Source organism: Gymnogyps californianus, chromosome 7 (genome assembly GCF_018139145.2).
Source record: "Gymnogyps californianus isolate 813 chromosome 7, ASM1813914v2, whole genome shotgun sequence".
NCBI classification, from domain to species: Eukaryota; Metazoa; Chordata; class Aves; order Accipitriformes; family Cathartidae; genus Gymnogyps; species Gymnogyps californianus.
In genome coordinates, this window is record NC_059477.1 from 688,057 (window position 1) to 715,040 (window position 26,984).

Sequence of the window (26,984 nt, forward strand, 5' to 3'; positions counted from 1 at the left end):
CAGGCACCCTTTAGAGCTGTCTTAGGATGTAAAACAAATGTTTGGGGAGCACTGAGCCTGGCAAAGCTGGATGAGATGTTTCATATCTCCACCACTAGCCCTGTCTGCAGCGCAGCATGCCCACGTGCCTGGGAAATGAGGTACTAAGGAGAGATGCTGAACATAAGCAGAAAGCAAAGGCAGCTTACCTCTTCACCTGATGATCCCCATCCCTCTGCGCCTGGTCTTCTGGAAACCACAGTACCTACCTGCGCAGTTTGGTTTTTTTTTGCAACCAGAAGGCAAACCAAAGCTGCGTAAGCATTTCCCATCCTTTGAGAGCTCGGTGCTCTTCTCATAAAATTTTTGTGCACTATTTAATAGATGAAGAGAATTCACATTATTTCTCAAATCCATGGCATTCAACTACAGCCAGATTTGCGATGCAAAAGCAATAGATCTCTTTTCTTCCGTCCCTTACAGTTTTATGTGAGAAGTTCTGCTGGAGTCCTCCCAGATCCCAGCAACCTCTAATTTACCAAGTAACTTTTTGAACATTTGGAGCCCTTGAAATTCAAGTCAGACAAACTTCCAACGAGATTGTGGAAAACAATTTATTTGACAAATTTCCGAAGTGGACAATTTTAGTAAAACACAGGCATAAAATAAAACTAAATCGTACAATGGATTTTTGGATACAGAATAAAGAGTTTGGGATGCTGATACCTGGCAATCACTGTTGCTTTCTCAGAAGCGCATGAATTAATAGCAAGAGCACCAATGGAAGCGCCGAAACAAAATCTCACCCAGCCAAACCACATCTTCAGCGTGGTCCTGGAAACAACTGTGTAAACACCAAGGGCCTGCATCACCCACGTAGTGATAGCACCTTTGATCAGTATATCTGCAGGGTGTGAGTCAAAGACCCTGGCAGATAATGGCAGCCTTTCCCTTGACTTTGCTGGGCTGTGGATGAGGCCCTAATTCAATATATAGTAGAGTTAGTGGGTTTCCCTAGGGCCCAGGTGCCTAACTCCTAGATGGTCCTATAGAAACAGTACCCCCAGAGAGCTCACTGGGAATTAGACAGCTTGGCACTTTTGAAAAAAAAAAAAATATATATATATTAAAAAAAATCCCACTAACTGGGCTCAGAGAGATTTTCCAGAATGGAGCTTGGACCATAATACAAGTCATCAGGTTATTCATGAGGTTCCTGGTTTCACTGTAGGACCATGAGATCAGTTAGTGAAGGAGTGCAGTTACGTAGCTTCTTCTAGGCTTTCCCCCCTCCCCAATGGCTGCTGTCCATCTTTCATTTGGTCGGTGCCCAGTCTCCCTGCCCTGAATGGGAGTGTCAGCGCTGAGGGATGCTCCACCACCCACCTCCACCCCAGCCCTGGGAAGTCAGTGCCCCATCCCCTGGCACTGGAGGCCAGAGATGCTTCCAGCCAGCTTGGGTAATGCAGTCCAGCCCTTCCCCTCCCAAGCATGGGCAATATGAACCAAACTTGCCAGCCATGACAATGATCCCCTCTCAAAGCTTGCTGAAGTGTTGAACGGTTCACTTGAAGCACAGCATTGGGTTAGGACCATTGTGAGCTGGGCAAGTGCTCAGCTGATGTACGAAAGAAAGAAGCAAATGAACAAGAAAACCTGTATCTGACAAGAGCATAATCAGCCTTATGAGACCAGGCTAGTCCTTAGTGGTACAAAATTCCTCATTTTGATTCTTTCTCGGCAAAAAAGAGTGGGATGAGGTTGCTATTGGTGTTCTGGCGACTTATTGCTAGGTATGCTTGTGTTTGCCTGCTGTGGGAAGGGAGAGGCAGTCATGGGCAGGGAGGGAAGTTTGAGGCTAACAGAGTAGAGATGCAGATGATGAAGCAGGGGGAGAAGGAAGGGGACTATGCACAGCCAGGCTGTGGCACTATGGCTATCTGCATAGACGCAAATTCCTCAGGCTGGTCAAGAATACTGTTAATTTTTTTTTGTTTTGTTGGTTTTCATTGTTAGGCGAGACAGAAGCAGGCATGGCCTTGGCAGAAACCCACCCAGATGCTCAGTCAACAGCTATCTTCCTGGAGACAGTTTGGTAGAAGACGCCACGCAGCAGAGAGGTATAGTCGGGCACACGGAAGAGGTGGCGCTCCCCGTAGACCACATCGTAATCTGCGCTCTTCCCCGTGACCAGGACACGGATGTTGGGCTCGTTGGCTTGGCTGCCCACTGCCAGCACGTAGATCTCGATGCCAGCTTGCTGAGCTTCCTGCACAGCCCTCTCAATGGCCCTCGCGGTGATCCCTTGAGAGTTGCCATCAGAAAACACCAGCACCCTCTTCTTCGCCCCACCACGGGAGGACTGCTGGTACAGCCCCGTGACGTACCGCAGAGCGGCGTTGACGTCCGTGGCGTCGTTAATGAACTCCATGTTGTCGATGGCTTTGGCGATGACCGTGTAGTTGTGCTGGAACTGAGCTTCCACTTTCTGCTGGTTCCTGCCGCTGTACTGGACCACTGAGACACGTACGGCATCATCAGCAGGCTTGCCGGCCTCCAGGAACCGCTCCGCCAGCCGCTTCACAAACTTCTTGGTGGTCTCGAAGTTCTTGCTCCCCACACTGGTGGAGCTATCCACCAGCAGCGTGATGTCCGCCAGCCCGTTGAAGGCAACTGCAAGGGGAAAGGCCCAGGGCTCGTTACGCTGCCTTTCTCCTCCCGCCTCTTCCACAGAAAGCTGGTGAAGTCACCGGCTGTCTCGCAGGCTTGCCGCCTTGTCAGACTTGGGAAATCCCCACTCTCTGGGTATTTGCTAGCTTGGGTTCCCCTACCCCAGTGCTGTCCCACACTTGTCCTTTTACCCTTTCATTCCTTCTTTTATTTGGTTTACGACAGGCTGCATTCCCAGGTACTTATCTGGCTTCGATAATCTAGTGACTCTTGTTGCTTAAATACGGTGCTGTCCTTGCATGCCTGGGGAACCACTTCACCTCCCAAGGCTGGCTTCTTCCCACGATGAGTCTGAGGATTGTGTAACGCTTCTGACTGGGAGGTGTACCCCACTAAATTCCTCCCTGTACTCACTTTTCAAGCACCTTTCTCAAATATCCCTGCCATGGTGCTGATTTTTCCTTGTGCTCCCACCACCACATAGCAACTGATCTCATTACCTGCCCCAGCTAAAGCCTGTGAGGGCTAAAATCTGGCACAGCCTCCTCTCTAGGTTTAAGGTGCCAGAAAAGCAACTGTCTAGGCTTTTCCCCCGGGTGCTTTGGGCTGGTGTGTGTGTGAGAAGCCCCGCGAGCGTCTGACAAGGCTTGCTCGCTTCTCCAGCCTGGGAGCCTCCCTTTTGAGAGAGTTCTCCAAGCTATGCATTCCCACAAACGCAAACTCCCGCTTCTCCCGCCACAGCACCCACAACCCCTTCGCGTGGCACGAGGAGTCAATACTCACTTGGGCAGGTGTAGTCCGGACATTTCTTCTCTGTTAAGAAAATTAGAAAGAGTAACGTCACCCGCTCACCCAGGAAAACCACTTCTCCTAGAGCTTCCCACGGAGCCACAGAAGGGACAGACGCTCACCTCGGTCATGGCCACATTGTGCAAGGTGCTGTGCAAAGGCTATAAGTGTGCACCAGAAAGCGCAGAAGTGCGTGCTTGAAAAATGCTGTGGACAGAGATGTCCTGCAGCAGGAGAGGACCTGGACCCGGCCGCAAAGCGTTCTGAGACACAAGATGTCCTTGTCCCTTATTTAACTAAACCTTGAACGCTGTTCTCTTCCCTCAACGCCTGCTTCAGAGCATGACTGGGCGAAGGCAAGGGAGGGCAGCCTGCACCCCTCACCCTTTGGCTGAGGCAATCCTCACTACCTTCCTTATTGCCTCCAGGCCCAACTTTTCACCCACCTTGGCAGACGTACGAGGTGATGTTCTGCAAGAAGGTGTCATCCAGGAGCTCGGCGTAGTTGTCCCTTTGAATGGACAGTCCTGGCCTGGTCGGTCTGCTTAAACAAGCGATGTCATTCAGGTGATCTGGATTTGGAGGGTTCCGGAAAATGTCACCTATCCCGAGGGAAACCACCTGCAAGGAAGTCAGAGCCCATCACCGGATGCATTCACCATCTAATGCATTCATAAACCTGTCGCTTTGCGAGAGTGCTTCTAGCGACGTGTGTCCCCCCCTGCCCTAGCCTTGGGTAGCAAAGACATGGAGACCCCCAGAGAGCCTGCACTACTCCGATGCACAGCTGCTGTGTGGCAGTTCCCTGCAGGCAGGGTGCTTTCCCCCGTGCCCTTACCGGGGTGACATCGCACAGAGAGCTTAGCGGGGTAGGGTCCCGCAGCGTGTCGGAGCGTCCGTCCGTGATGACGATAGCGACGCGATTGTCAGAGGTGAATCTCCGCAGCAGGTTGTCCTTGGTGAACTGCAGGGCTTCTCCAGTGTAGGTGCCCCCAGCTATCCACTTCAGGTTCTTCACTGCCCTGCAAAAGCACAGACACCGGTGAGCTTGCAAGCCCTGCCCCACGGATACTGGGAACACGTATCTCTGACACACTTGCGAGGCAGGGGAACATCCCCGCACGGGGCTTTGGGTGGAAAACTGGCAAGCTCCTTGGCCTCAGCACCACCTACAAGGCCACCAACCGCTGCTTTCCACTAATGAACATTTAGCGTCCTTGCGGTTGCAGAAGCTGCTGGCCTGGGGGTGGAGGATGGGAGGTGAGTAGGTGTCCCTGGGTCAGGTCTCTGCACGATGCGCCGAGACCCCACAGACTCACTGCTTGAGCGCCCCGATGTTGTCTATGTTGGCATCCCCCATGGCCACCAGCTCCTGCGTGTTGTCGTGGCTGTACTGCACAACGCCCACACGGGACTCCCCAGCTTCAAACTGTTGGAAAAAACAGAAGCCAGTTAGGGTCAGAAACCTCAGAGGGCCCTGGAGAGCTCAGAAATCCCGCTGGTGGTTCGTACTGAACGCCTTCATGGCAGGGTCTGCCGCCTCTCCTCTGCCTTATTCCAGGCAGAAGGAGCCCCAACAGGAGTGGATGCACATGGGGACCAATTCGGTGAGCCAGTCAGTGAAAAAAGACCGAAACCCAGGTCTCCTGGCTCAGCGGTCTCAGCACAAGCCATTGGCCATGGTGGGTGGCCAGGAATGGATCTTTTTTCAAAACTTCTGGTTTTCTTCCAACACAGTGGTTTTGCTGCCCAGCTCTAGCCTTTCTGCTTCTCACCGGCTCTTTGCCAGCCAGAGAGACCCACGCACGCCCACACAAGTGTCCAACGGCAGGTCGTGGTGGCTTTACAGCCCACGTGCTGCAGATGTGTCTGGTTATACCTTAAGGAAAGACTGGATCCCGAACATCCCTTCCAAATCACAGAGGTAAACGGAATTTCCTGTGCACAGCGGGTTACCAGGGAAGAGTTAGGAGAGCAAGCATCTGTGCCCCTCTTCAGACTGAAAGACTCACTACTGGGACAATATCGCTGTTTTGGGCTGCAAAGGTCCTTTTTAGTAGTGCGCTTAACTGGTAACCTAAACCCAAGCTTGGGGGCAGACAAGGGTGCCTGGGGGGCTGGCCATCAGGGAGCTAGGGGAAGTTGCAACACACCTCACGCGTTATCTACTCCAGCCACCTGAAATGCTCATCAGGACAAGGAGGAGACTGAGAGACTGACTGATCGGGGGAATGCTTTATAAGCCATCTGCTCTGGGACATGGAGGAAGAGTTCACAGCCAGAGCAGGCAGAGTCCCGTTGCCCAGAAAGAGTGAAATGTCTGTATTTTGGGACAACAAACTGCCGTCTCATCTCCATCACTTTGCGAATCTGGAAGGAATCAAGACCCACCCCAGTTACACACTTGAAGCTAAGCCTTGTGGAGGCTCTTTGGAGTGGAGGCATCTCCCCGTTTTTCTGCTTGTGGTGAAAAATAAGTGAGTGCACACAAGTGTATCCCGGCACTCGGTGGAAACCTCACCTTCACACGCTCGTCCTTGCTCAGGCGGTCGATGACTTTGATGATGAAGTCCTTGGCAATCTGGAAGTTCTGCAGGCCGATGCTCTCCGAGCTGTCCAACACGAAGAGGAGGTCGACGGGACCGCAGGTGCACTCTGCAGCAAGGCACAGGAGCGGCGGGGCTTGTGTTTTCCATCTGAGCAGCTCGCTCAGAGCAGCACGTTTTGCAGGGAGGCACACCAAAGCAAGCAGCTGATGTCTGCTGTTAGTCCTGACCAGGTGGGTGCCTGTGCCCTATCTACTCGCAGCGCACGGTGTAAAATAAAGCGGCAAAATAGCTGCATAGGAGACTTGAGGGTCAGTTTACTAATTTTTCCGTCTGCATTTTGCTCAGCGCCCCTTATAAGACACGTAGCATTTCCTAGCTGTGAGTACCCTTAAAACACCCAGTAATTATTCCAAAACCCATTTCCTCATAAGCCTTCTCACTTCTTCCATTCACCCAGCCCAGGAGGACAGAGGTGACACTGGTGGGCTGGAGGAGGCTGACTCAGCTTGCCCCCCCTCTATTCCCATGGCTGAAGGACATCATGTGCCCTTGGCTCTTCCCTCAAGCTTGTGGACTGCAAACCCAACCCATCGGGACAGCATCAGAGAAAAAAAAACCACCCAGCACATTTGTCTGCAGACCAGCTCAGGATTTGGAAAGAGGAGGACAGAGCTGGCTCCACAGTGTGCCCTGAACTGACGTCCCTTTCAACTGCAAAAAGGGTGGAGAAAATCCGCCTGCAGTTTGCTGGCACAGGGCACCTCGACAACAGTTTTCCAGTTGTAGGACCCAGCCACAGCAGCCTCTGAATCCGCGCAGCAGCCTCGGGGAGAGCTCGCTGCCCTCCCCTGCCTTGCTCATGCTCGGTCCTCCCTCCTGGGCTCTCACCACGTCTCCATAGCAGAAGGCAAGGAGCAGGGAAAGGGAGGGGTGCAAGCAAGGAGAAGGGCTAGCAAATGTTTGCAGAGCAACTTTGCCAAGTAACACTCACCGCAGCAAGCTAGAGGAGAAGGGAGAGAAAGAGAGGACGTTAAAACGCTTGACACAAGCGTTTGTCACAACTTGTCACACACAACGTTTGTCACACACTCATGCAGACTGCAGGTTTGTGTTTCTGCAAACCCAAAGACACCTGGTCTGGACAATTCAAGCTCATGGAGGTTTCCCTCCTGTTTGAAATACCCAGATCTCTCTCCTGTTTCAGATTGTGATGCCCCAACCCAGAGCACTGCCTGCAGCAGAGCTCTGTTTCCGCACACACTGATGCATTCTTATTTAAATAAAAATAAAAGCTAATCCTGGAGGGATTAAGTAAATCACCAGAGTATGGAGCTCAAACTCAGTTCCCCAAGTACCCTGCGTCCTTCCAGCACTTCATTACTGGCCGTGGGCCAGAAACCCTTTGCAGCACGTGTGTACTGCTGCTCCCCATGGCAGAACACCCCAGAACAGACCTCCCTTTCCCAAGGGGGAAAGTCAGGCCCTGCTATTGAAGTAAAAAACATTGTAAAACGGTCCACACAAAGATTTTACACAACTTTGCTCGTATTTTCCCTGAAGGGTAATTGTGTCTGTATAGAGCCACAGACTCAGCAAACCGGTCTGCAGCACACACAAGTGAAACACAGTGGCACGACCTACTCTAGAGATCGAGCTGGAAGTCCCTGGGTCAAGAGAAGGGACGGCAAAAGATTTGCCTCTTTTGGGTTGCTGTCCCAGTGGCAGGGAGGACCTCCCACCTCTCCCCCAGCTCTTTGACTTAATTGCGACTCGTGGACGGGGAGCGATGCCCAGGGTATCCCTCTGCACGCTGCCTGGGGATGAACCTGCTCGCTGGGGGCCAGAGAAAAAGCAGCTACCTCCCGCTCAGCAAGGAGCCGAGCCGGGTGGGAAGAGCGGTACAGGGATACTCACAGCACATCTTCATGATGATGTCCAAGATTTCACATTCCTGAAAACAGAGGTAAAGTGAATAAATACGTTTGAATAACAGTGAAGGCAGGTTCCTGGCTCCCAGGTGCTGCCCACCACCCCTCGCTGCCGCTTCGTGCCCTCGAAGCAGGTCCTGGTCTGGAAATGATTGATGTGCAAGTGGGGTGGCACTACAGAGGGGACTGGCTGGTGATGGACTGGCATGAAGGAAATCTGGCCAGTGAGACTCGCTGGGACAGTTATGGGGGGCAGCCAGCACCCAGCCCGGGAGCATGAGGCTCCCCCAGCAGCAACCCCCTCCCAGGAGCCCTAACGCAGGGCAGGGGAAGCACAGACCAAGCAAGCAAGCAGCACCCTGATCCTGTCCCACTCACATCTGGTCCCGGAGGCCCCACAGGTCCTGGTGGTCCCTGTCAAACAGAAGCGTGGAGAGACCAGTTACAAGAGCAGCCAGTCCTACCTGCGGCGTACTCTGCCGATACCTCGCTAAGCAGTGCAGAGTCTGGAAAAGTCTCCTGGCTTCCCAGTTGCTGGCCCCTGCACCGGGCTTTGAGCAGGTACATCTGCTTGCTTGCACGATGCCCTGGGGCTGCACGGTGGGTGGGGGGGAAGGAGACCCACTTCCACGCGTGCCATGCCCACCGAGGTGGGAAGGCAAGCTCTTGCTGCAGGCAGCGAGCACACACACCCTGTGTGACGCGGCTTGGCATTGCCTCCACAGCACCCAGGGGATGGATGGATGGATGCCATTTGCTTGGAAGATGCCTCTCCTGTAGCCTCCAGGCCAACGTGAGGCAACGCAAGCAAGTGGCAACTCAATGCGAACTGAAAGGCTTTCAGGTTCAGGATGGCCACTCCAAAAGGCTGCTTGGCCTTACTGAACCTCATCATATGAGAATGCTTTGCTCATGAAAAAGCACAAGAGCCTGTATTTTCTGCCCTGATTTGGGATGAACGTGATTTCAGAGACCCGTGTACTAGGCTGCAGCCAGCGGGTTTTCAAACTGCCTTGCTCCTGCTGCGAGCAGGGCCAAGCACAGCAAGTCTGCGGCGAGCCCTGCTGTTGGGAGCTCCATCAGCCTGGCACGCTGCGCTCATCGGTGCAAACCCTGCCAGGGTCCATCCTTACCGGGCGGCCTTCAGGTCCCCTGTGGCCCTTCGCTCCTTTGATGCCCCTGGGGCCAGGGGTTGGGTTCTGGAATGGAAACAAAAACAAAATCCACAAATCCACATGTGTCTGTGTCAGGATGCAGCACCTTCCCCTCCAGATGTCTGCTGAGCCCTGCTTCACCACAAAAATGTTATCTGAGATTGCTGTACCCAGCCAAACGAGTGAGGACTTGGGAGGGTTGGGCTGGACACTGGAAAATCTCCCTTCACAGGACAGTGGTGCAGCACAGGTGCAGCCATTGGTGCTACCTGGAAGCGTACAAAACCTTGCAGAGGTGATACCCACCTCAACCTAGCAGATCTGGAGGTTTGCCAGCCATAAGCTGTAGGACACAAACTGAACATCTGGAGAGAGCTCCCCTTGCCATCAGACACTGCTCAGGGGCAAAGGCCGCCTGCAGACTTACAAAGTCTGATGGGCTCCAACCCACAGGCAAGTTAGTGTTAGAGACCCAGCCCAAAGCTCCTGCACTGTGTTCACAGAGAAAGATGATTCAGCTTTGTACAGATTACTCACATCATTGCCAGGGTCTCCAGCTTCTCCTTCATCACCTTTAGGACCGACATAGCCTTTCGTTCCCTGAAAAATAGTACAGAAGAGACTGCTGCATGGACAGCTGTTAGCATGGTGAAGCTGGTGCTGGCATGAAGCGACCTTGTGAGAGCTAGCTTGGGAGGGGGGTGAAGAGGCTCCCTAGCACCAAATTGCAGTGCCATTGAGGGAGAGAGCTTCTTAGGTGGCTTTCACTGTTATACCACCATCCATCTTCCCCTGGGTGGCACTCTCAACCCCAAACTCTGGCTCCGGGGCTGCATCGGAGAGCACTCAGCCCAGGCTGCTGCGCTTGGGTGTTACTACCAGTGCACCAAGGCAAAGACACTTCCACCAGAAGCGTCCACTGCAGGGAGAGGTGGGCAGAAGGAAAAAGAGGGCTTTGGAGCAGCAGGCTGCTTCAGCGAGCCCATTTCACCATGCAGCTGATGGAGAGGCTCTAGGAGCCAAACCACCGGTCAGGGCAATTTCTGTTGGGTGTATGAGGCAGCAGCACACTTACATTAATGCCAGGGTCACCTCTGTCTCCTAGCTGCCCCTGGGGATGAAGGAAAGGAAGCATGTTAGGTCAGACAAGCAGAAATAATGGTCTTACAGTTTCAAAGCAGCACAAGAAACTTACCGGGGCGCCTGTGAATCCAATCGTGCCGTTCCCAGGAGGGCCATCCTCCCCCTGGAAAGGAAGGGAGAAATATGTGAGATAATGAAAAGCAGACCCCTTAGCACGGCAGCAGGATCCTGCCCTCCTTGGACAGTTTATCTCCGCAGCAAAATGTCTGTGCGAAAAATATGCGACTGGTGGTTTGGACACTGGTACAGGCAGGTAAAAAGGCCATCTTGCTTGTGTGTGACCTGCACAGCCACTGAGAGGAGAGTGACGCTGTCCCTCTCAGAGACTGGGGATATGGCCACAGGCTGGGAACAGACTGGGAAGTATCAGGTCTCTGTTGCTGGGAAGTACATCCCAAAATACGGCTCTTTGAGCAGGCAGATGCGATGCATATTCAAAAGCAGGCTGCTTGCAAATTTTCCCAGCATCTCAGCTGTGTATGAATGCAATTTCTTTTCTCCCTGAGTTGCATCATGCTGTGTGGAACCAGCCTGTTGTATGTCCTTTCTTTCCACATGCCATGCAATCCCCCCAAACAAATACCACTCACCCTTTCTCCCATCAGGCCAGGGTCTCCAGGCAGTCCAGGTGCTCCAGGCAATCCCTTTGGGCCCTGGAAGGAGCAGAAGAAGCAGTCAAGCATTGCACACCATCCTTTGAGCTGGGAAGACGATGCCTTCTGAGGCAACCAGCTACCTGTCACGGGAGGTGTTTTGCTTATACAAGAGCAATGCAAAGCCCACAGCTGGGCTTGGGATTCAGCTTGCTCCCTGCCCTGGGGATCAAATCCGCTGGCAGATTCAGGTGGCTGCCCTCGGACAGCAGCTCCCCCAGCTTCTGTGATGGGAAGCCATGTGGCTTGTGGTGTGGCTACACCTTCTCCACGAAATGGTCTCTGGGAGGCGGGGAAAAAGGCAGCCATGGGCTTAAGGACCCATGAAAAATGCCTCGATGTGTCTGCCAGGAAGCTAGCACCCGAGTTTGTACCTACAACAGGTTTCCAAGATCTGAGGGATTTGGGGACAGCCCTAACAGGCAGCATCTCCTGGTCTTCCCTTCATTCCCTCCCCCCAGAAGATGCGGTGATGCAGCAGCACTGACCTCATTGCCGCGGGGGCCGTCGTCTCCCCTGTAGCCCTTGGGTCCTGGGGGTCCAGCCTCGCCCTAGGGAAACACAAAGAGCTCTCACAGCAGGGATTTTCTCTCGGTGCTGCTCCTGCCCTGAAGGGCTGGTCCCTTCATTTTGTGATGTGGTGGGTGGGGGCACCCGCCTCGTGCCTCTCGCACCCATCAGTGAGTCACCTCCACCTCGGCCAGCCTCACAAGAAAAGACCTATTGTCGGGGGTTAGCGCAGGTGGGGAGATGCTTCAGGACCTGTGCCTGGCTCCCCCCTGCCTTCCCCTGCCTGCGCAGGCTGCAGCTCCCCATGCTTCCTCTGCAAAGCCCCGTCGGAGGCAGCCCTGGCCATGTCCCTGCTGAGCGCGAGCCAAAACGAGAAGCTTTCTGGGCCAAGGTGTGACACTGCAGGCGTGGGTTGAACACCATGTGCTTTCAGTGGCAGCCGGGCTGCGGGAGGGAGCAGCCTCCGAGCGGAGCCTCCAAGGCCCTAAAAGCTATCCCTCTCCTCCACACCTCAGTCCAGTGACAGAGGATCTGGCGGGGAAGAGGACCAGGGAGGCAGGGGTGACGCTTTCCGGCAGCAAAGCACAGCTGGGTTGCGCAGCGGCATCTCATCGGCTGTGACAGAGGTGACCCCCCGGGGCAGAGAACGGTTCTTTATGGAGCACGTCACCCTGAAGGCGACACAGACCTCCCTCCACAGAGGCCCTCCCCACGCCTCTGGGTTGCAGCCGGGCTGGCGAAGGCCCTTTCGTGGCTCCGGGGAGCTTCTGTCCTCAGGAGGCTGCAGAGCCCTGGCAGCGTGTGCTGGAACAGATCAAAGCTGTCACTCTGCCACGTCCCATCCGGGCAGCGGACGCTCTCTCCGTCAGCTGCAGGGCTGCCCAGAGACAGTCAGAGACAAGAGAGGAGGTGGGAGGAGATTTTTTTTTTTTCTCTGAGAGCTCCAACAGATGTCCAAGGGAGCCCCTCCACCTTCTGCTTGGTGCCAACAGCCCTTTGCAGGGTTTACTTGCCAGGAGATTGGTAATGATGGTGGGTAGCGATTGGGTAACGATGCTTTTGCCCATGGGTCCAAACGCTTGAGCAAGGCAGCATCTCACGTGGAGCCGGGTGTGCAACCAGTCCCCAGGCGATGGAGACGACAGAGGTAGGCAGAGGGAAGGCAGAGAGCAAGCCGTGGTGGGAGAGAGCGATGGCTCGGCAATTGGCCCCTCCAGCACCGCTGCTGCAGGCAGCGGGCACGCCAGTTCAAGACTCCCGACCTCTGAAATGTTTCCTGCGACAAGCCACGCGACTGCGGTCTCCTGGCAGGCGGAAGGCAGCACTCGCTCCATGGTACCTGGGCTTCAGCATCGCAGCGGTGCGTGCCCAAGAGCTTCCTCCACATTTTCAGTGCATCAGCAGCACCTCTGAGCTTTTTGGGAGCTGCCTCAGTGCGGCGGCTCAGCCCAGCCCAGCTTTGCAGCCGCTCTCTCACCACCCGAAAGCTGAGGAAGCTGAAATCCCCTCCAGCTGCCGTCTCTGCCCCTCTTCGCACGACAGTGGCTGGGAGAAGCTGCTGCCAAACATCCATGCACGCCGCATGCACCCTTCTTCCAAGGAAAGGTGTACATGTGGGTGCAGAGGACTTATTTAAAATTACACAGTGCAGTGCAGAGCACTAAACAGCTCAAAGGCATGTGACCTTGTTTCTGCACAAAAGCCCAGAAGAGAGAAAGCTGGGAAGGAGGGACAAGAACTCATGATCGTTCACATCAGCCAAAGCTGGATCCACGACACCCTTGGCTTGTGCTGGCTGTGCATGTCCTCACTGTAGCACACAGCACAAATCCCTCACGGCCCTGGAGGAGTTTATGAAGATGCAGGATTTTGGGTCGGGAAATCTTTAGCAGCTCCCTGTCTACCACCTTTCTGGGTGCGACAAGAACCGCAGGAGGGATGGGCACCATGGCCAGGAAGAGAGGGGAACCACCAAACCTGCCCATGAGGATCAGGGAAGGAGCATGCTGACCTTTAGCTTCTCTCGGATAGAAAGAGGATGAAAGGGAGTCACAGGTTAGCGGGAGCCCTTTCCCCTTGCCAAGAGAAATATGCGCCAAGAGCCAGCGCTTACAGATAACACGGCTTGAAAAACACTTGTGTTTGCCAAAGTCCTACTCTTGCCCAAGTCCAATTACACATTTATTTTTAATTTGGCCAAGCAAAAGCATTCTTCCTCAGCTGATGGAAAAAACGTCCTCACTTTGCAACTGCTTTTGAAATCTCCCTGGAGCAGTGGAGGTGCTGGGGCAGTCTCTGGTCTGGGGAGGCATCGGAGCTGCTGCTGTAATGCTTCCCTCTCTGACAGGGGTTGACTCAAGTTCAGTGCTGGTGAGGGAAAACTGGTGTCCCACAGGCTCAGTGACAGCAGGGAGACCGTTCTTTCTCCTTTCTCCTCCTCCTCCCCACCAGTGAAGTCTGGCTGGAGGCAGGATCTATCCCAGCCTGGCTGGAGGCAGGATCTATCCCAGCCTGGCTCCCCACCATGCTTGCACAGCTTCAGCTCCCAGGCTTGCATCAAATCTCCACCTTAACTCTATCTTCTTCTGCACAGTCCTTCTCCTGCCTTGAACCTGTAATGAGCCTCTACCACACGGAGAGCAGCTCCAGTCCTTCCTCCTTCGCTGGTGTCAGCCTGCAGCACCGCTCCGTTACACACACACATCCAAAGAGCTGCCTTCCTACCAGGGCCACCTCCCAAAACGACACCTCTCACCACGGCAGTGCCCAAGAAGCTGGATGCTGCCAGATGCTCTTTGGTTGCGGCAGGAGCTCAGCTCAGCTACAGACAGTAGGATCTGGACAATCCTTCTGTGTGACTTTGGTGCTCTTCACGAGCACAAGACAGGCTCGAGGGAAGCCCGACTCCGGGCAAGCACAACCCTGGCACGAGCACGTCCTCTCCCTAGGCTGTGGCATAGCACAGGTCTGCCGTGGGGGTCACCCGTGCTGGGGATAACGTGAACACAACAGGAGCCCCTTCATGGCTGTCCTGCTCTCCCGATCTCCTTCAGGGCTCTTCAACACTTGGTCAACCATAAAGGAGTTCAGAAGCTGTCTCATTTTTGTCCGCATGCTGGTCTCCATGCTTCAACCCCTTGAGGAAGTCCTGCTCCCCCAGTGCGGGAACATTTATCTCAATACTCCCCTGTATCTTGGGCTCCGTCAAAACTCCGATGGTACGGATAGGAGGGGAGTTGCCCCACAGGGCCCCATCCAAGGGTGATGTCAAAGCATGCTTGCTTAGGTGCAAAGACCCTACTAGCCATTGTAATCAGTGCTATCGCCAAGGAGGATTAACCCAGCAACACCTCCAGACCCAGGGTTACCAGCTGGGAGCTGGGTACGTCTTTGGGAAGAAAGAGCCTTTGATTGTGCAAGGGACAGAAGCCTTCCTCAGGCTGGAGGTAGCCAGCTTTGCTCTCCAGAAAGCCTGTGGGGTCTGAGATCTGTTCCTTGAGGCACACGAGGACAAGCAGACCCCAGAGCAGGAGCGCCAGACCTTGCAGCAAGCAGACTTGAGGAACACTGGCTTTGGGACAGACTATCTCTGCAGATGCCAAGGGTGTCAGGGACACCACTGGGGCCCCGTCAGGCTGTCCGCACTGACACAAGATGTCTCATTGACTCCCTTGACCGAGGTGAGCAGCGTCTGGCCCCAGGCCTGAACATTTTGTGCGTTGCTGCAGCTTGCGCTTGCCAGTTTCCAAATCTGTCAGACATGTTGACGTCTGTTTCCATGGGAGTGGGAAGTGGCGTGGAGGTTGCTCTGTCCCCAGCCCAGCAGCCAAGTCTCCATTTTTTTAGCCCTGTTCATATTCTGGGTTCTTCTAGAAATCCCTGCCCCTCTTCACCAGCTTTGCTACCCGGTCTGGAAAGTGCTGAGAACTTGCCCAAAGATGCTGTGGCATGAGTTAAGCCCCCTACCCCACTCTCCACGCTGCCCCAACCACTTCCACCTGGGATCCGGAAGGTTAATCCAAGCTCTTACCTGTTCGCCAGGTGGTCCGAGGGGTCCTTCCCGCCCTTGGTCACCAGGAGGTCCAGGCTCTCCCTGAAAACACACACAGAGGGCATGAGAAACTCAAGGAGGGACAGGCGTAGGGTGCAAAGGGCCTTGCGTGCAACGGAGAGCAGGGATGCGGCACTGATAGCACACGCTGGATAGAAATGCAAACAGGGAGGTTTTCGAGGCAGATTCAGGAGCTGGGTAGGAAACTATGAGAGGTGCGGGGAGAGAAAGACGGGCTAGCGTGACCCGCTTGAAGCCAAGAAGATAGCCCTAAAAGGAAGACCTCCTGAGGGATGGGAGTGCTTGCCTCTGGGTGACATGTTTCAGCCCATTTTGTGCCAGAAAAGCAAATGCCTGGAGAGATCCATCTTGCAAGGCTTCTGCAGATACCCAGACCTGGCCCTGGCCCCAAAACCATGTAGTGGCTTTTCCCAGCTGCACTCTGCAACCATGGCTGCTTTTCTAGAGCAGCTCCTGCCCTGGGCAGTCTGCATGGAGAGGAGCTGTTGCCCCATGCATGGGCAGAGACTGCAGGCTAGCAGCCTCCTTCCTCCACCCCCTCTTCCTCCAACCTCCCACCCTGCGGAGCTAAGGGGATTTACAAGGGAATGAGCCAGCAGATGGGGAAGGACATCCTCAGCTCTCACTGTTGATGCTCTCCCCTCTCCTTTGCTAACACTCAGCACCCTGAGCCGGGTTAAGGCTGTTTGCAGAGAACTGAGAGTCCAGGAGAGCCTGGAAAACCTGAGTCTGGGTGTTTTTGCACCCCAACAGCTCCAACAGAAGGAAATGCCCAAGGGCTGGACACGGCTCGGTTCCACTTTCACTTAAATTGGAAAGGGACAGCCTTCCACCAGTCCAGCAGAGCTGCGTCCCAACAGGGCAGCGTGTCTGCCAGACCCGGGCTGGCTCCGGGGCACCTTCCCCATCTAGACCCACGGCCAGGAGCGAGCAAGCCAGGGAGGCAAAAGGAGAACCAGGAGGCACGGCCCCCCATCCCTGCAGCCCAAGGGCTTGCTGCAAATTCCCGGCAATTCAGAAGAAAGCTTTCCCCCCCTGTAAAGTGGAGCGTTACCCCTTACAGGGCTGCACGACAGCTAAGCACAGAGCTTTGCACCTTACAGCCAAGCCACCCCTGAGATCGGCCAGCACCAAGTGCTGCAAGACAAGTATCTTTGCACGAGGTGCTGCTCTGCCTGCAGCCCTGGGACGGGGGGTCAGGCAGCCCCCAGCCCGCGGGGAAGGGAGGCGTTCAGAAACTTCCCATGACAGTCACACCTGACTTAAAACTTTGAGGAAAGCGGTTCAAAGCTTGGCGACCTAAAGCTGTTTTTTGCGAGCTAGAAGCTTCCAGATGCCTAAGCCAAACAGTAAATATAAAACACAACTTCCAAAGGGCCCTGAGCACCGGTGGAGACGTTTCTGGCGAGGTTACACAGCCTCGTGCTTGGACTAAAACTTGGAAGGAAGCAGCCCCTCGTCTGCTGAACAAGTTAACTCCAGGACACTGGCGTGCCTTCATCTCCTGCGCACATCTGCCCCGCACACCACGTGCGGCAGTGCTGCTGCTCCCCGAGCGGTAAACAGGAAGGGGGAGGCTGCCAGCAGCCCCCTGCCAGAGCTGCCCCCTCCCCAGGGCGGACCTCTGTCCCCCTCCGCTCCGAGCTGGTGGTGGGTACTGGCTGCCCTCGCCGCAGGGACAGGGGAAGAGTGGTGCAGCGGCGGCCGCCCAGCAGTGCCGGGACACAGCTAGCCACCCGCTGGGATGCTGCTGCTGGATGCCCTGGCTCCCACCGCCCCCGACCCGCGCAGCAGCACCCCTCGTCCCTCCCCAGGGTGTGTGGCACCTCTGCTGCTTGCCACATGTTTGTCCTGGCCTGCTGAGGGCTCCTGCCCATCCCTCCCACCCTCACGCTCGGTGACTCACCCCCCAGCAGGCAGGAAAAATACTTTCCTCGTGACTCCCTCCCAAAAGGGGAGGGAAGGATGTTCCCCCTCCCGTCTGCACCCACGCACGCTGCCCTGCTGCTAACGGCACCTGTGCCCTCCTTCCCGAGCCACCGGTACCCCACGCAGCCCCCAAGCACCCGGAGGAGGACACGTTGCCTCTTTGCTCTCCATCAACTGGTTTTGCAGCCGCGAGGCAGGGGCTGACCCCTCTCTGCCTGCTCTTGGCTTGTTGGGCATGATCTCCTCCGGGTTTTGGCTGTTTGGTGATTAGCTGCCAGCGTAAAGGGGCGATTGCTGGGGGACGACAGCAGGTCCCCCCCGGGCTGGCAGGTAAAGGCACTGAGCTTGCCTGCTGGCCCACAGGCTAGTGGAATTAGCCACTGGGCACCTATTTCCAGCCCCTGGCTGCCAAGCATGACCCCGTTTGCAAGTAGACGCTGAAAGCTGCCCCACGGACACAGTTACCTGCTCTCCTCTTGGCCCGCGGTCGCCCGGCGAGCCCGGGGGTCCTCTTTCTCCATTGCTGCCCTGCAAGAAGATGGTGGGAACACAAAATCAGGACCGGCTCCCAGTAGGAGCAAAGCCCTCCCTCATTGCCCACCTCTGAGTGGGCTCACCCCCCAGCCCTCCTCCTCCTCCTCTGCAGGGTTACCAGCCCCTGCCCGTGCCCTGCCAGCGCAGTGCCCGGAACCAGTGCCGTCACTTACCCGTTCTCCAGGAGGACCATCCACGCCTGGAGCGCCCTGCGGAGAAACAACAGGGGCGGTCAGGTGGTGGGATGGCGGCAAGCATGCATGGGGGACATCGTGGGCATGGGCAGAGGACTCACCTCATCACCCGTCTCTCCTATCGGTCCAGGCTCACCCTGGTTTCCAGGTGCACCCTGGGTGAGCAAGCCACAGGGGTGCAAATGAGACATGTCAGCAGGTTTCGGAGCAAAGCCCTGCACACTTGCAGAGCCTCGGGCAAGCTCTGCTTCAAAGCCAAGGCTGGCGCAGGGGTCCTCTCCCTCTCACAGAGGGCAGAGGATGCTCCCGCACGGGTGCTTCACCCACCTTCTCTCCAGGGCTGCCGGGAATCCCCTGTCGGCCAGGTTTTCCATCGTCCCCAGGCTCCCCCTTCACAAGGACACAAGGCATCGTCAAGACTGCATCCAGTGCCCACGGCACAGAGGCCGTCAGGAGCCCCGGTGCACCCCAAGCCCCTTTCTGGGCTGTGGTCTCTCCCCAGGGAGCTCCCCATCCCCAGCAGATCCGCCCCCACTCCACCTGCCCAGCATGAACCACCTTTTCACAGCAGCCCCCCAATATCTCAGGGATGCTCGTGCCAGGCTTGTGGGCACCCACGAACCTTGGGCACGCTGGGAGTCACGCCGGCCAGATCTTACTGTGGGTGACGGGCAGCCTCCTCTAGCATAGGCTTGCCCCCAGGCAGCACAAGGAGGCCAGTGATGGGTCAGTCGCCACCTCTCCCTCTTGCAGGAGAGGAGTCCCAGCACCCCTCCTTCCGTGTGAGGCCGGGCAGAGTGGCTCACCTTTCCTCCCTTGGGTCCGTAAGCACCGGGATCTCCCTTCGGTCCAGGAGGGCCTTGAGCTCCCTGTTGAAAATAAAGGCAGCATCACTGAAAACCAAGCCGGTATCGCTATCTGTGGGAAATTGGCCATGGACCGAGCATCCCAGCAGCCTGGCCCGTAGGTCCCCGCTGGGACGGACAAAGAGGGACATGTACTCAGGAGCGACGCAGGGATGGCATGGTAGTCTTGCACCACGGAGCCGTGCAAGCAACGCTGCGGCCACATCGCTGAAACACTGCAAAACTGAGCATGCTTCTGCAGCTCAGAGGAAAATGGCAGAAAAGGTGGTTGCTGGGCTGCTGTGGCTGGACCGCAGTGATACTGGTGCCACCATGGATGCGTCATCCTGGGAGCACGGAAACAAGCAGGGAAACTGGAGAAACGCAATGTCAGAATGATGTTTTCCAGAGCCCTCCAGAATCTCCAACATTTTCTGGGTGGCTGGTCACAGCAGGCTGAAATCGGTTAATCCTGGGCTTGCCTATCTGGCACTGATCTGCTCTTTGCCGAGTTCCCTGTGCTGAACAGCCTCCAGCCAAACGCTCCCCCAGTGCGCAGCTTCCCCGGCAGCCCTGTGCAATGGGGGACAGCTTCCAGGCAAGGACGAGGCAGACTGCCCCGGGGACACCCCCGAGGTGCCATGCCTGGGATGAGCACTGCATGTCTTAGAGGCATATTTCCAAGCGCAGCAACTCCCTCCCCCACAGCTCCCCTTCTTGGGGGGGGGGGGGCTCCCTGTTTCCACGCGCCATCATGGCAGACCTGCTGCGCTGGTTCATTCGCATGCAAGGGGCGCCCGCGGGGTACGTACGTCGAATCCTGGTGAGCCTTTGCAGCCAGGTAACCCAGGGTATCCAGCTTCACCCTGTCAGACAGGCAAAGCAGGGGTCTCCATGAGCGGCGCCCGTGGGAAGACCCCATTCATCATCCCAGAGCTCCGAAAGGGACATCCCAGCCCTGTCCCTGGCTGGCAGGTGGACAGCCCTGCAGGGAGGGAGCCCCACTGCCCCACGGGGGACACTGGCTTCATTCCCAGACCCCACAATGGTTTTGGAGGGGCAAAAGCCAGAGTCCTCAGGCTAAGCAAAGTGCCCTGGAACGGAGGTTTACCTTCATGCCATCGATGCCATCGATTCCACGCCTGCCCTTCTCACCCTGAAACGGAGAAGAGGGACCATGAAGAAGTGATTTCCAACCACCCTCCTCCCCCGCCAGGCATCAACCAGAAAGAATAAATGGTGCAAAAGCAGAGGCTGACCTTGGCTCCTTTGGCTCCTCTCGAGCCCTGTGAAGGGAAGGAGAGAGACGTTAGGCCTTCGTGCAGAGCAGATCCATCCCCCCACCACGCTGTGGTCCCCATGCTAGCTCGGTCTGAGGGTGCAGGCATTCACCGTGCCCCTGCACACTGCTGGTCTCTACCGTTCTGCCCGGCTGTGCCCACTGCACGGTGCTTGCCTGGTCCCCGAGGCTGCGTCAGCTGCAAACGGGCTGCTCCCGTCGGATCCCCGCTCCTGGCACAGGCGGTGCCGGCAGGAGGGACGGATGGGTGGGCATGGGCATGCACCAGACCCCAACACTGTGCAGCTGCAGGGGCAGCCCAGGCTAACCAAGCAGGGGGACACAGAGACACCTTCCCCCTTCCATCACGTCCTTGCTATCCTCACCTTTTCTCCTCGACTTCCTTTGTCACCCTAGAGATGAAATGAGAGAGAAAAATGGGAGAATGAAAACACTTGCAGCACAAAGCCCACCTAGGAAGCGTGCCCGTGACCCTGCAGCCCCACGTACCTTCATTCCTTGGTAGCCAACAGGTCCCATGTCCCCTGGCCTGCCCTAGGGGACAGAAGCATGGTGTTACGGAGGCAGATACTGTCACCACCAATCGCCATGGGGCAGTTTCCCCCCAGGCTCTCGATGTGGGGCTAGGGCCCCAGCCACCGTACCCTCCCGCAGGAGGCTCTCCCCTGACCACGCTCCTCGTTTGCCCAGTCTGGGAGCATGGGATCATTGTGGAGGGCAGAGGGGACCTGCCATCACCTCCACCATCTCCAGCCCTTCCTGGGGGTGAGGGAAACTGGGCGCCTGGGGACACGTCATCTGGGATGAAAGGGAAGGGCAGAAAACCCTCAGGAAGGAAAAATCCATGTGTGCATGACATGGGGTTTCCAAATTGGGAATGCACAAGCTGAGTAACTGCACACTCACGTGTGTGGGAGAAACGCACTTCCCAAAAATAAGTGTACCTAATAATAAAAGGGGAGGAGGAGGGAAATAGTTTCCTCATGCTATTAGCTTATTATTTACCAAAGGTTTCCCTGTAACACTGCTGTGCTTGTCATGTCAGAGGACGCGGGAGGGAGCCCAGAGTCCGCCCCTGGGCTGGCATACATGAGTCAGAGATGTGTCCTCCAGGAGGAACGGCTATTTTGGGTGAAGGAACAAGGAAGCCTTGTAGCAACAGAGGAGGGGGCCACCCCACTGCCCGCCAGGAGCCACTGCTCGGCAGGGTGGCTGCGGAGGGGGACAGCTGGCCATGACACCACTGACTAACCCATGGCAATAGGGTGATGCAGGGGCAAGGGCTGCTGAGGATGCACCCGAGAGGTCTGGCCAGAAGCGGCCAAAAAATAGCCCCCGCGCAGAGTCACCAGGGCCGGTCCTTTACTTACTGGGTCTCCAGCATCTCCTTTCTCACCGGGAAGACCTGGCTTGCCTCTTTCTCCCTAAAATACAGGACAGAAATAAAGTTAGCTCATCATCCCCCGGGAAAGAACGACGACCTGTTGAAAAGAGAGCAGGGAGGATGGTAGCAGCAATGCTCCATGGATGTGCAGAGCAGATGATGCTGCCTGGCACGGGAGCATGGTGTGGGTCCTCATCCACCTCTCCATGGGGCAGTGGTGGGGTGCTAAGGACCCGCGCCCCACTGGTCTCTGAGCATCCCCAGTGAGCCCATCCCACCGCCCCAGTCCCGCAGCATGGCCACAGCCGGTCCCTCACCTCATTGCCCGGGTCGCCGGGAAGTCCGGGGGGCCCTCGGGGAGGCTGCAGGAGAGAGGTGCGGGTTAGACCAGCCACCTAGAAACAGCCTGGGGCCATGGGAATGCGAGGGAAGGGGACAGGGGGTCTCAAAAGCCTGACTCACCTGGCACTCGAAGGAGCAGCACTGCCCAGAGGGAAGGAGAAAACAGCATTAGAGGCAGCAGGCAGCACCGGGGCCAGGCTGCACCCTGCTCGGGGGAGCTCCCCAGGCTGGCAGGGGCCAGGCAGGGGCTGCCTGCAGGGCAGGGCTGTGCCACCGAGGCCCTGCTTGGCTCTGGGTGACCCGTAGGGGATGGGCTCAGGCACAGGATTTGGGGGTGTGGGGGGGGAGCGGGGCTCCGGGGGACACTCACCGATTGCTCCGTGTTAACTTTCTGCAAGACAAGAAAGCAAAGAGAGGGGGTTTGAGAGGGACGGGTGAGCCCGGGGAGGGGGCGGGCTGGGGAGGGGGCCGGCGGCGCTCACAATCATGTCGATGATGGTGTTGATGGTTTCCTCCACGTCGAGCTCCCGGGTTGGCTTCAGGCTGGTGGCGGTGAAGTTGCGGCGGTAGGCATGGTCCGTGGCGATGATGTTGAGCCGCTGGTCCTAGGGTTGGGGGGTGTGGAGGGCAAAGTGAGACCTGCGGGCACCCGTGCAGGACCCGTCCCCAGAGACCACCCTGGGGACCTGCGTCCTCCCTCCAGGGAGGGGCTCTGAGGGGCACTCAGAGCCTCCTTTGCCGTGCTGGGGGTCCTGTGATCCCACTCAGGACCCCTGCAGGGAGCATCCCTGCTGCGTGGTCCCTACCAGGTGGTTGGGGGAGATGGCGACGGAGAACACTTTGATCCCCAAATGTTTGGCTTCATTGGCAGCATCATCCAGGCCTCCGCAGGGCTCCTTGTACCCTTCCAAGGGGTGTCCATCAGTCACCACGATCAGGTATTTATTCTCCTTGTGGTGGGAGCCGCTGCAAGGGTTTAAACACAGGATTTAATATTGCAAGGACTTAACAGATTTAGCTGGAGAGGAGTGGCTTGGGCATCTCTGGACACTCACCCCAGGCAGTGCCCCAGCCTATGGTCAGGGCATGCCTCATCCTAGCAGAGCTGGAGCACTAGCAACCTGCCAACCCCGTGCCTATTTCATGCCTAGGTGACTTCTCTCCCACCCTGGGGACAGCTCTGCACAATGCACAGGGATGTCCTAACCCAGAAGCTCCCAACCTCCATCCACCGCGGCCATACCACCAGCATCGCCCCCTCCGCCCACCCCGGCCCCACTGCCTTACCTGATGAGCAGCTCCTCGATGCCCCGCTTGATGGCACAGTCGGTGTAGGTGCCCTTCCCGATGTAGTTCACGGCCGAGACGCGGTTCTTCAGCTCGTTCCGGCCGCTGGGCATCGAGGTGAGGCTCTTGATGAGCACGACATCGTCGCTGTAGTGCAGCGCCCCGGCGTTCCACACCAGGTTGCGGTCGCAGCGGTAGTACCTGCGCAGACACATCAGGACACGTGCCTTCAGCACCTTCATCCACGCCCTGCCACCACCTCCACTTCACCTGCACCGGCCCACCATGCAAAACACAGATCCTCTGCCCAACGTTGCAGGGCTTTGCAAGGGCTCCCTGCTTTCTTGCAAGGCTGGGACATGCTTCACATGCAAAGCCCAGCCATGGGAGCAGGGCAGTTTGTCCAGCAGGTGGAATGGCAAAGGGGTGCAGTTGGTGGGCATCCGCAAGGTCAGACAATTTGGCAGAGAGGCTTCCTGACGAGGTACCGGGCTGCAGTGGCTGGAGCTGAGCAGGAGATGCTGAGCCAGACAGCCAGGTGCCTGGGTGTAAGGTTGTGTAACCACTGAAACACCCCACACAGGACTGCAGTGATGCGTTAAAATCAAAGAGGGATGCCTCCCTCTGAAGGATGCTCTGACTCGGAAATGGATGAGTGTGTGTGTTGAAGCCCTGTCCTGTGCGCTGACACAGCCTACACCTGTGACTCCCTGCGACAGGGGCATCACGGCTCCCTGTGCTTTGGCCGGTGCCCCAAAAAGGGTCTTTTCAGGATGGCGAGGCCAATCCCGAAAGGATGGAGTTGCACAGCTCCCTCACTTCCCCAAGCTCATCTTCTCTCTGCCCAGCAGGACCTTCCGCAAAGCCACCTGAGCATTGCCCACTGCTGTCCCCTCCACCCCACCGCTGCCAGTTGCCTCACCATCACCCGTGCTGACCATGTCGCACGCACTGCGGGTGCCTGGCAGCACGGCGCACACGGTGGTGGCCTGCAGAGCCAGAGCAGGTAGAGAGTGGCAGGGTGGGCACAGGGGTGTTTGGGGTGGGCTGGGGAGGTCCATCTGCCTGTCTGTGTGCAGCAAGGGCTCTGGACAAAGCCCAGAGCCTTGCTTAGGAGAGAGTCATGCTGCATTGATGGAGGCCTGGCAGGTTGTTCCCAAGCACGAGGCTCCTGGTCACTCAATGCCTTGTAAGGTAGCTCTCCTGCCTGGGCAATGGGCAGGTGAGCTGCTAACCCCCTCCCACCTGTCCTGAGATGGAGGCCTTGCCCCTCCAGCTCATGCAGCACTGGGACATCCCCACGGTGCCCCTCTGGGCACCAGCGCATATCTCCTGATGTCCCGAGGGGCTCAGCAAGACCCACGTGCCTCCAGGACTTGTGGTGCTTGCGTGCATCCCTGGATCTCCTGCCAGCAGGCAAGCCATGGCCTTTGCCTGCAGCCCTTCCCAGCATCACCCCGCTCCAGGATCTGGGAGCTTTGGTGCTCCTGGACATCCCTGGGTGACCTCATCCTGGGAAAGCCAGGGTCAGACCTGGGCTGGTGGCTGCAAGGGTGGGTGAGGAGGAGGCAGATAAAGGGCTGGGCAGCAGGGTGGATAAGGGGCACCCAAAGTTGAGTTCCATGCCGCAGGGTGTCCTGGGGTATGCCAGTTGCAAGGGAGGGTTTGCTCTGCGGGGTGCCCATGAGCGCTGGGTTTAACATCAGAGGTGCCCTGCTGCCACCCAAGCACCCACGTTGTTCTGGGCCTGAGCAGCCGGTGGCATGGGGATCAGCATTGCTTTGGCACTACAGAATAACCACCCAGCCAGCCGGAGGTGGCCCCCAGACCCCAGACAGGGTGCCACGTCTGCCGCTCCAGGAAGCCCTTGCCTTCCCGAGGGCGGGTGCAGGCAGCCCTGCTAAAAGCATGCTGCTGCCCTCGGTGCAGACGGAGCAAAACCAGGGCGGCCGCAGACCGGGAGAGGGAGGAGACACTCCCAGCCCCTTCCCCGGCATCCCCGCTTTCTTCCTCTCCCTCCTTGGACGGGCACGCAGGGCGGTCTCAGCATCCCACCCGCACCAGGCTCCATCCCTAAGGCAGCCTGGATAAAACCCCGGGGAGAGGTACCTGTTTGTCAGCTTATCAATGAACCGGTTGGTGAAATCTTTCACTTGGGCAACCAGATCCCCAAAGGGCTTCACCCTTAGGGCAACGCTCTCTGAGGTGTCCAGGACGAAGAACAGGTCCACGGGGCAGTCTGGGAAGAAGCGGAGAGGCAGGAGTCGGCAGGCGGCCCTGCTGCATCGCCTCCCCAGCCCGGGCTCCCCGCACCGCCGGCCCCCACGTCTGCAGCCCAGCTCCCCGCCTAGCAGGCTCCCAGGATCTGCGCTAAGGGGATCGCTTTCACATCCTAACCCCACGCGAGACACGCAAGCACACACGCGCGGGTGAGGTTGCTCATTTCTGTTTTGGCATCAAGGGTAAGCCGGACTGAGCACACATGCAGAAAACACCACTTTGCGGCATTTAACAGCTTCCTATACATTTTTTTCCATTTACAGTCAAAGGATATCATTGCAAGACCAATACGAGTTATCATATAAAATAACGTGCAGCTGCAGCAACCACTTGAAAAAATAAAACTGAGACATTATAGCGATTAATGCAATGAGAAACTAATGATTTTCTGACATATCCTAGCACAAATATCATTGCAGAGGAGAGCAAAAATGAAAACGCCCCTTAACAGCCAGTGTCAAACCCAAAATATTTCAGAAAGCTAAACTGGTATGAGCTGTTATCTCCCCCCGCACTGCATCCCAGTGCTACTGGTAACACCTGACAAGACAGAGCCAAGGAGAAAGAGCCAAAAAACAGTAAAAGCAGGTACATCTTGCAGATCCTCTCTAGTCCTGCATCGCTCTCCTCAGCAAACACAACTCTTCCCCCAAAACGTCCCAACAAAGCTGCGGCTGTGCGCGGCAGCGGAGGCGTCCGCCCAGGAGGGAAACAGCAGCAGTCAGACTTCTCTGCTGATCCCGGGAGGAAAAACACCCAGGGAAGCAGCCCGGGCTTACCTTCTGCGTTTGCGACCCGGGTGGCAATTTCTGGGCGCTGAGCCCACGAGCCCCCCCCCAGGAAGCCGGCCGGGAGCAGCAAAGTGAGTAGAAAGTCTCGCAGCCTCATTTTGCTTGGTTCAGATTACCATCGAGCTGGATCAAAGAAAAAAAAGCAGGGAAGGAGAACCCGGCAGCCGAGAGAGAGGCCGCGGTCCGGAGGCAGGAATCGCTGAAGATATTTTTTACCACTTTTCCCTTGGTTTCCGTGGGAGGAAGAGCAGGCAGGAGGGTAAGGGTGAGGAGGAGACTTCTCCAGCCCGAGGACGGAGGGAGGGATCAGGGGCTGTCAGCTGTGAGTCAGAAACAAATGATGCATTTCTCCTCACCCTTTTGCTGGATGTTGCTCTACCTGCGATGGCACCCTGGCCACCGGTGCCTGGGATCTCCGCAAGCCTCATGCAGGGAGCCCTGGCACAGTCAGTGCCCAGCACCAGCGTCCCCCTCGGGGGTCAGCCTGCTCTGTGGGGCAGGGGGGCTCGGGGCACTTGCCAGACTGCTCCCTCCCGGCTGCTGGGCCAAGAAAGCTGGGGCAGGGGGACAGGCATTCCCATCGCATCCCCACCTGCATGAGAGCTGGCCTGTGTTGTCCTGCTAACCAGGGGAGTCCCCACCACAGGGCAG

General features: G+C 56.9%; 1 protein-coding gene across 2 annotated transcripts; it reads right to left on the bottom strand.

Moving 5' to 3' along the window:
* Positions 1-579: 579 nt before the first annotated feature.
* Positions 580-26,581, bottom strand: COL6A1 (collagen type VI alpha 1 chain). 2 transcript variants are annotated; one of them, XM_050899838.1, is made up of 36 exons: positions 26,550-26,581; positions 26,322-26,456; positions 25,372-25,501; positions 23,263-23,463; positions 22,782-22,941; positions 22,458-22,580; positions 22,346-22,366; positions 22,096-22,116; positions 21,951-21,995; positions 21,620-21,673; positions 20,739-20,783; positions 20,615-20,641; positions 20,209-20,235; positions 20,061-20,105; positions 19,762-19,815; positions 18,911-18,973; positions 18,432-18,494; positions 18,206-18,259; positions 18,084-18,119; positions 17,842-17,904; positions 15,406-15,468; positions 11,354-11,416; positions 10,803-10,865; positions 10,265-10,315; positions 10,145-10,180; positions 9,607-9,669; positions 9,049-9,114; positions 8,294-8,329; positions 7,902-7,938; positions 6,979-6,987; positions 5,960-6,093; positions 4,758-4,867; positions 4,277-4,460; positions 3,885-4,059; positions 3,433-3,462; positions 580-2,652 (listed from the first exon to the last, which is right to left on the bottom strand). In XM_050899838.1, the coding sequence occupies exons 2-36, from the start codon at positions 26,428-26,430 to the stop codon at positions 2,042-2,044; spliced, it is 3,072 nt and encodes a 1,023-aa protein (XP_050755795.1). In that variant the 5' UTR covers positions 26,431-26,456; positions 26,550-26,581; the 3' UTR covers positions 580-2,041. The 2 variants fall into 2 exon arrangements, with proteins under 2 accessions (XP_050755795.1, XP_050755794.1); XM_050899837.1 differs by lacking the exon at positions 26,550-26,581 and having other exon boundaries at positions 26,322-26,532.
* Positions 26,582-26,984: the final 403 nt, after the last annotated feature.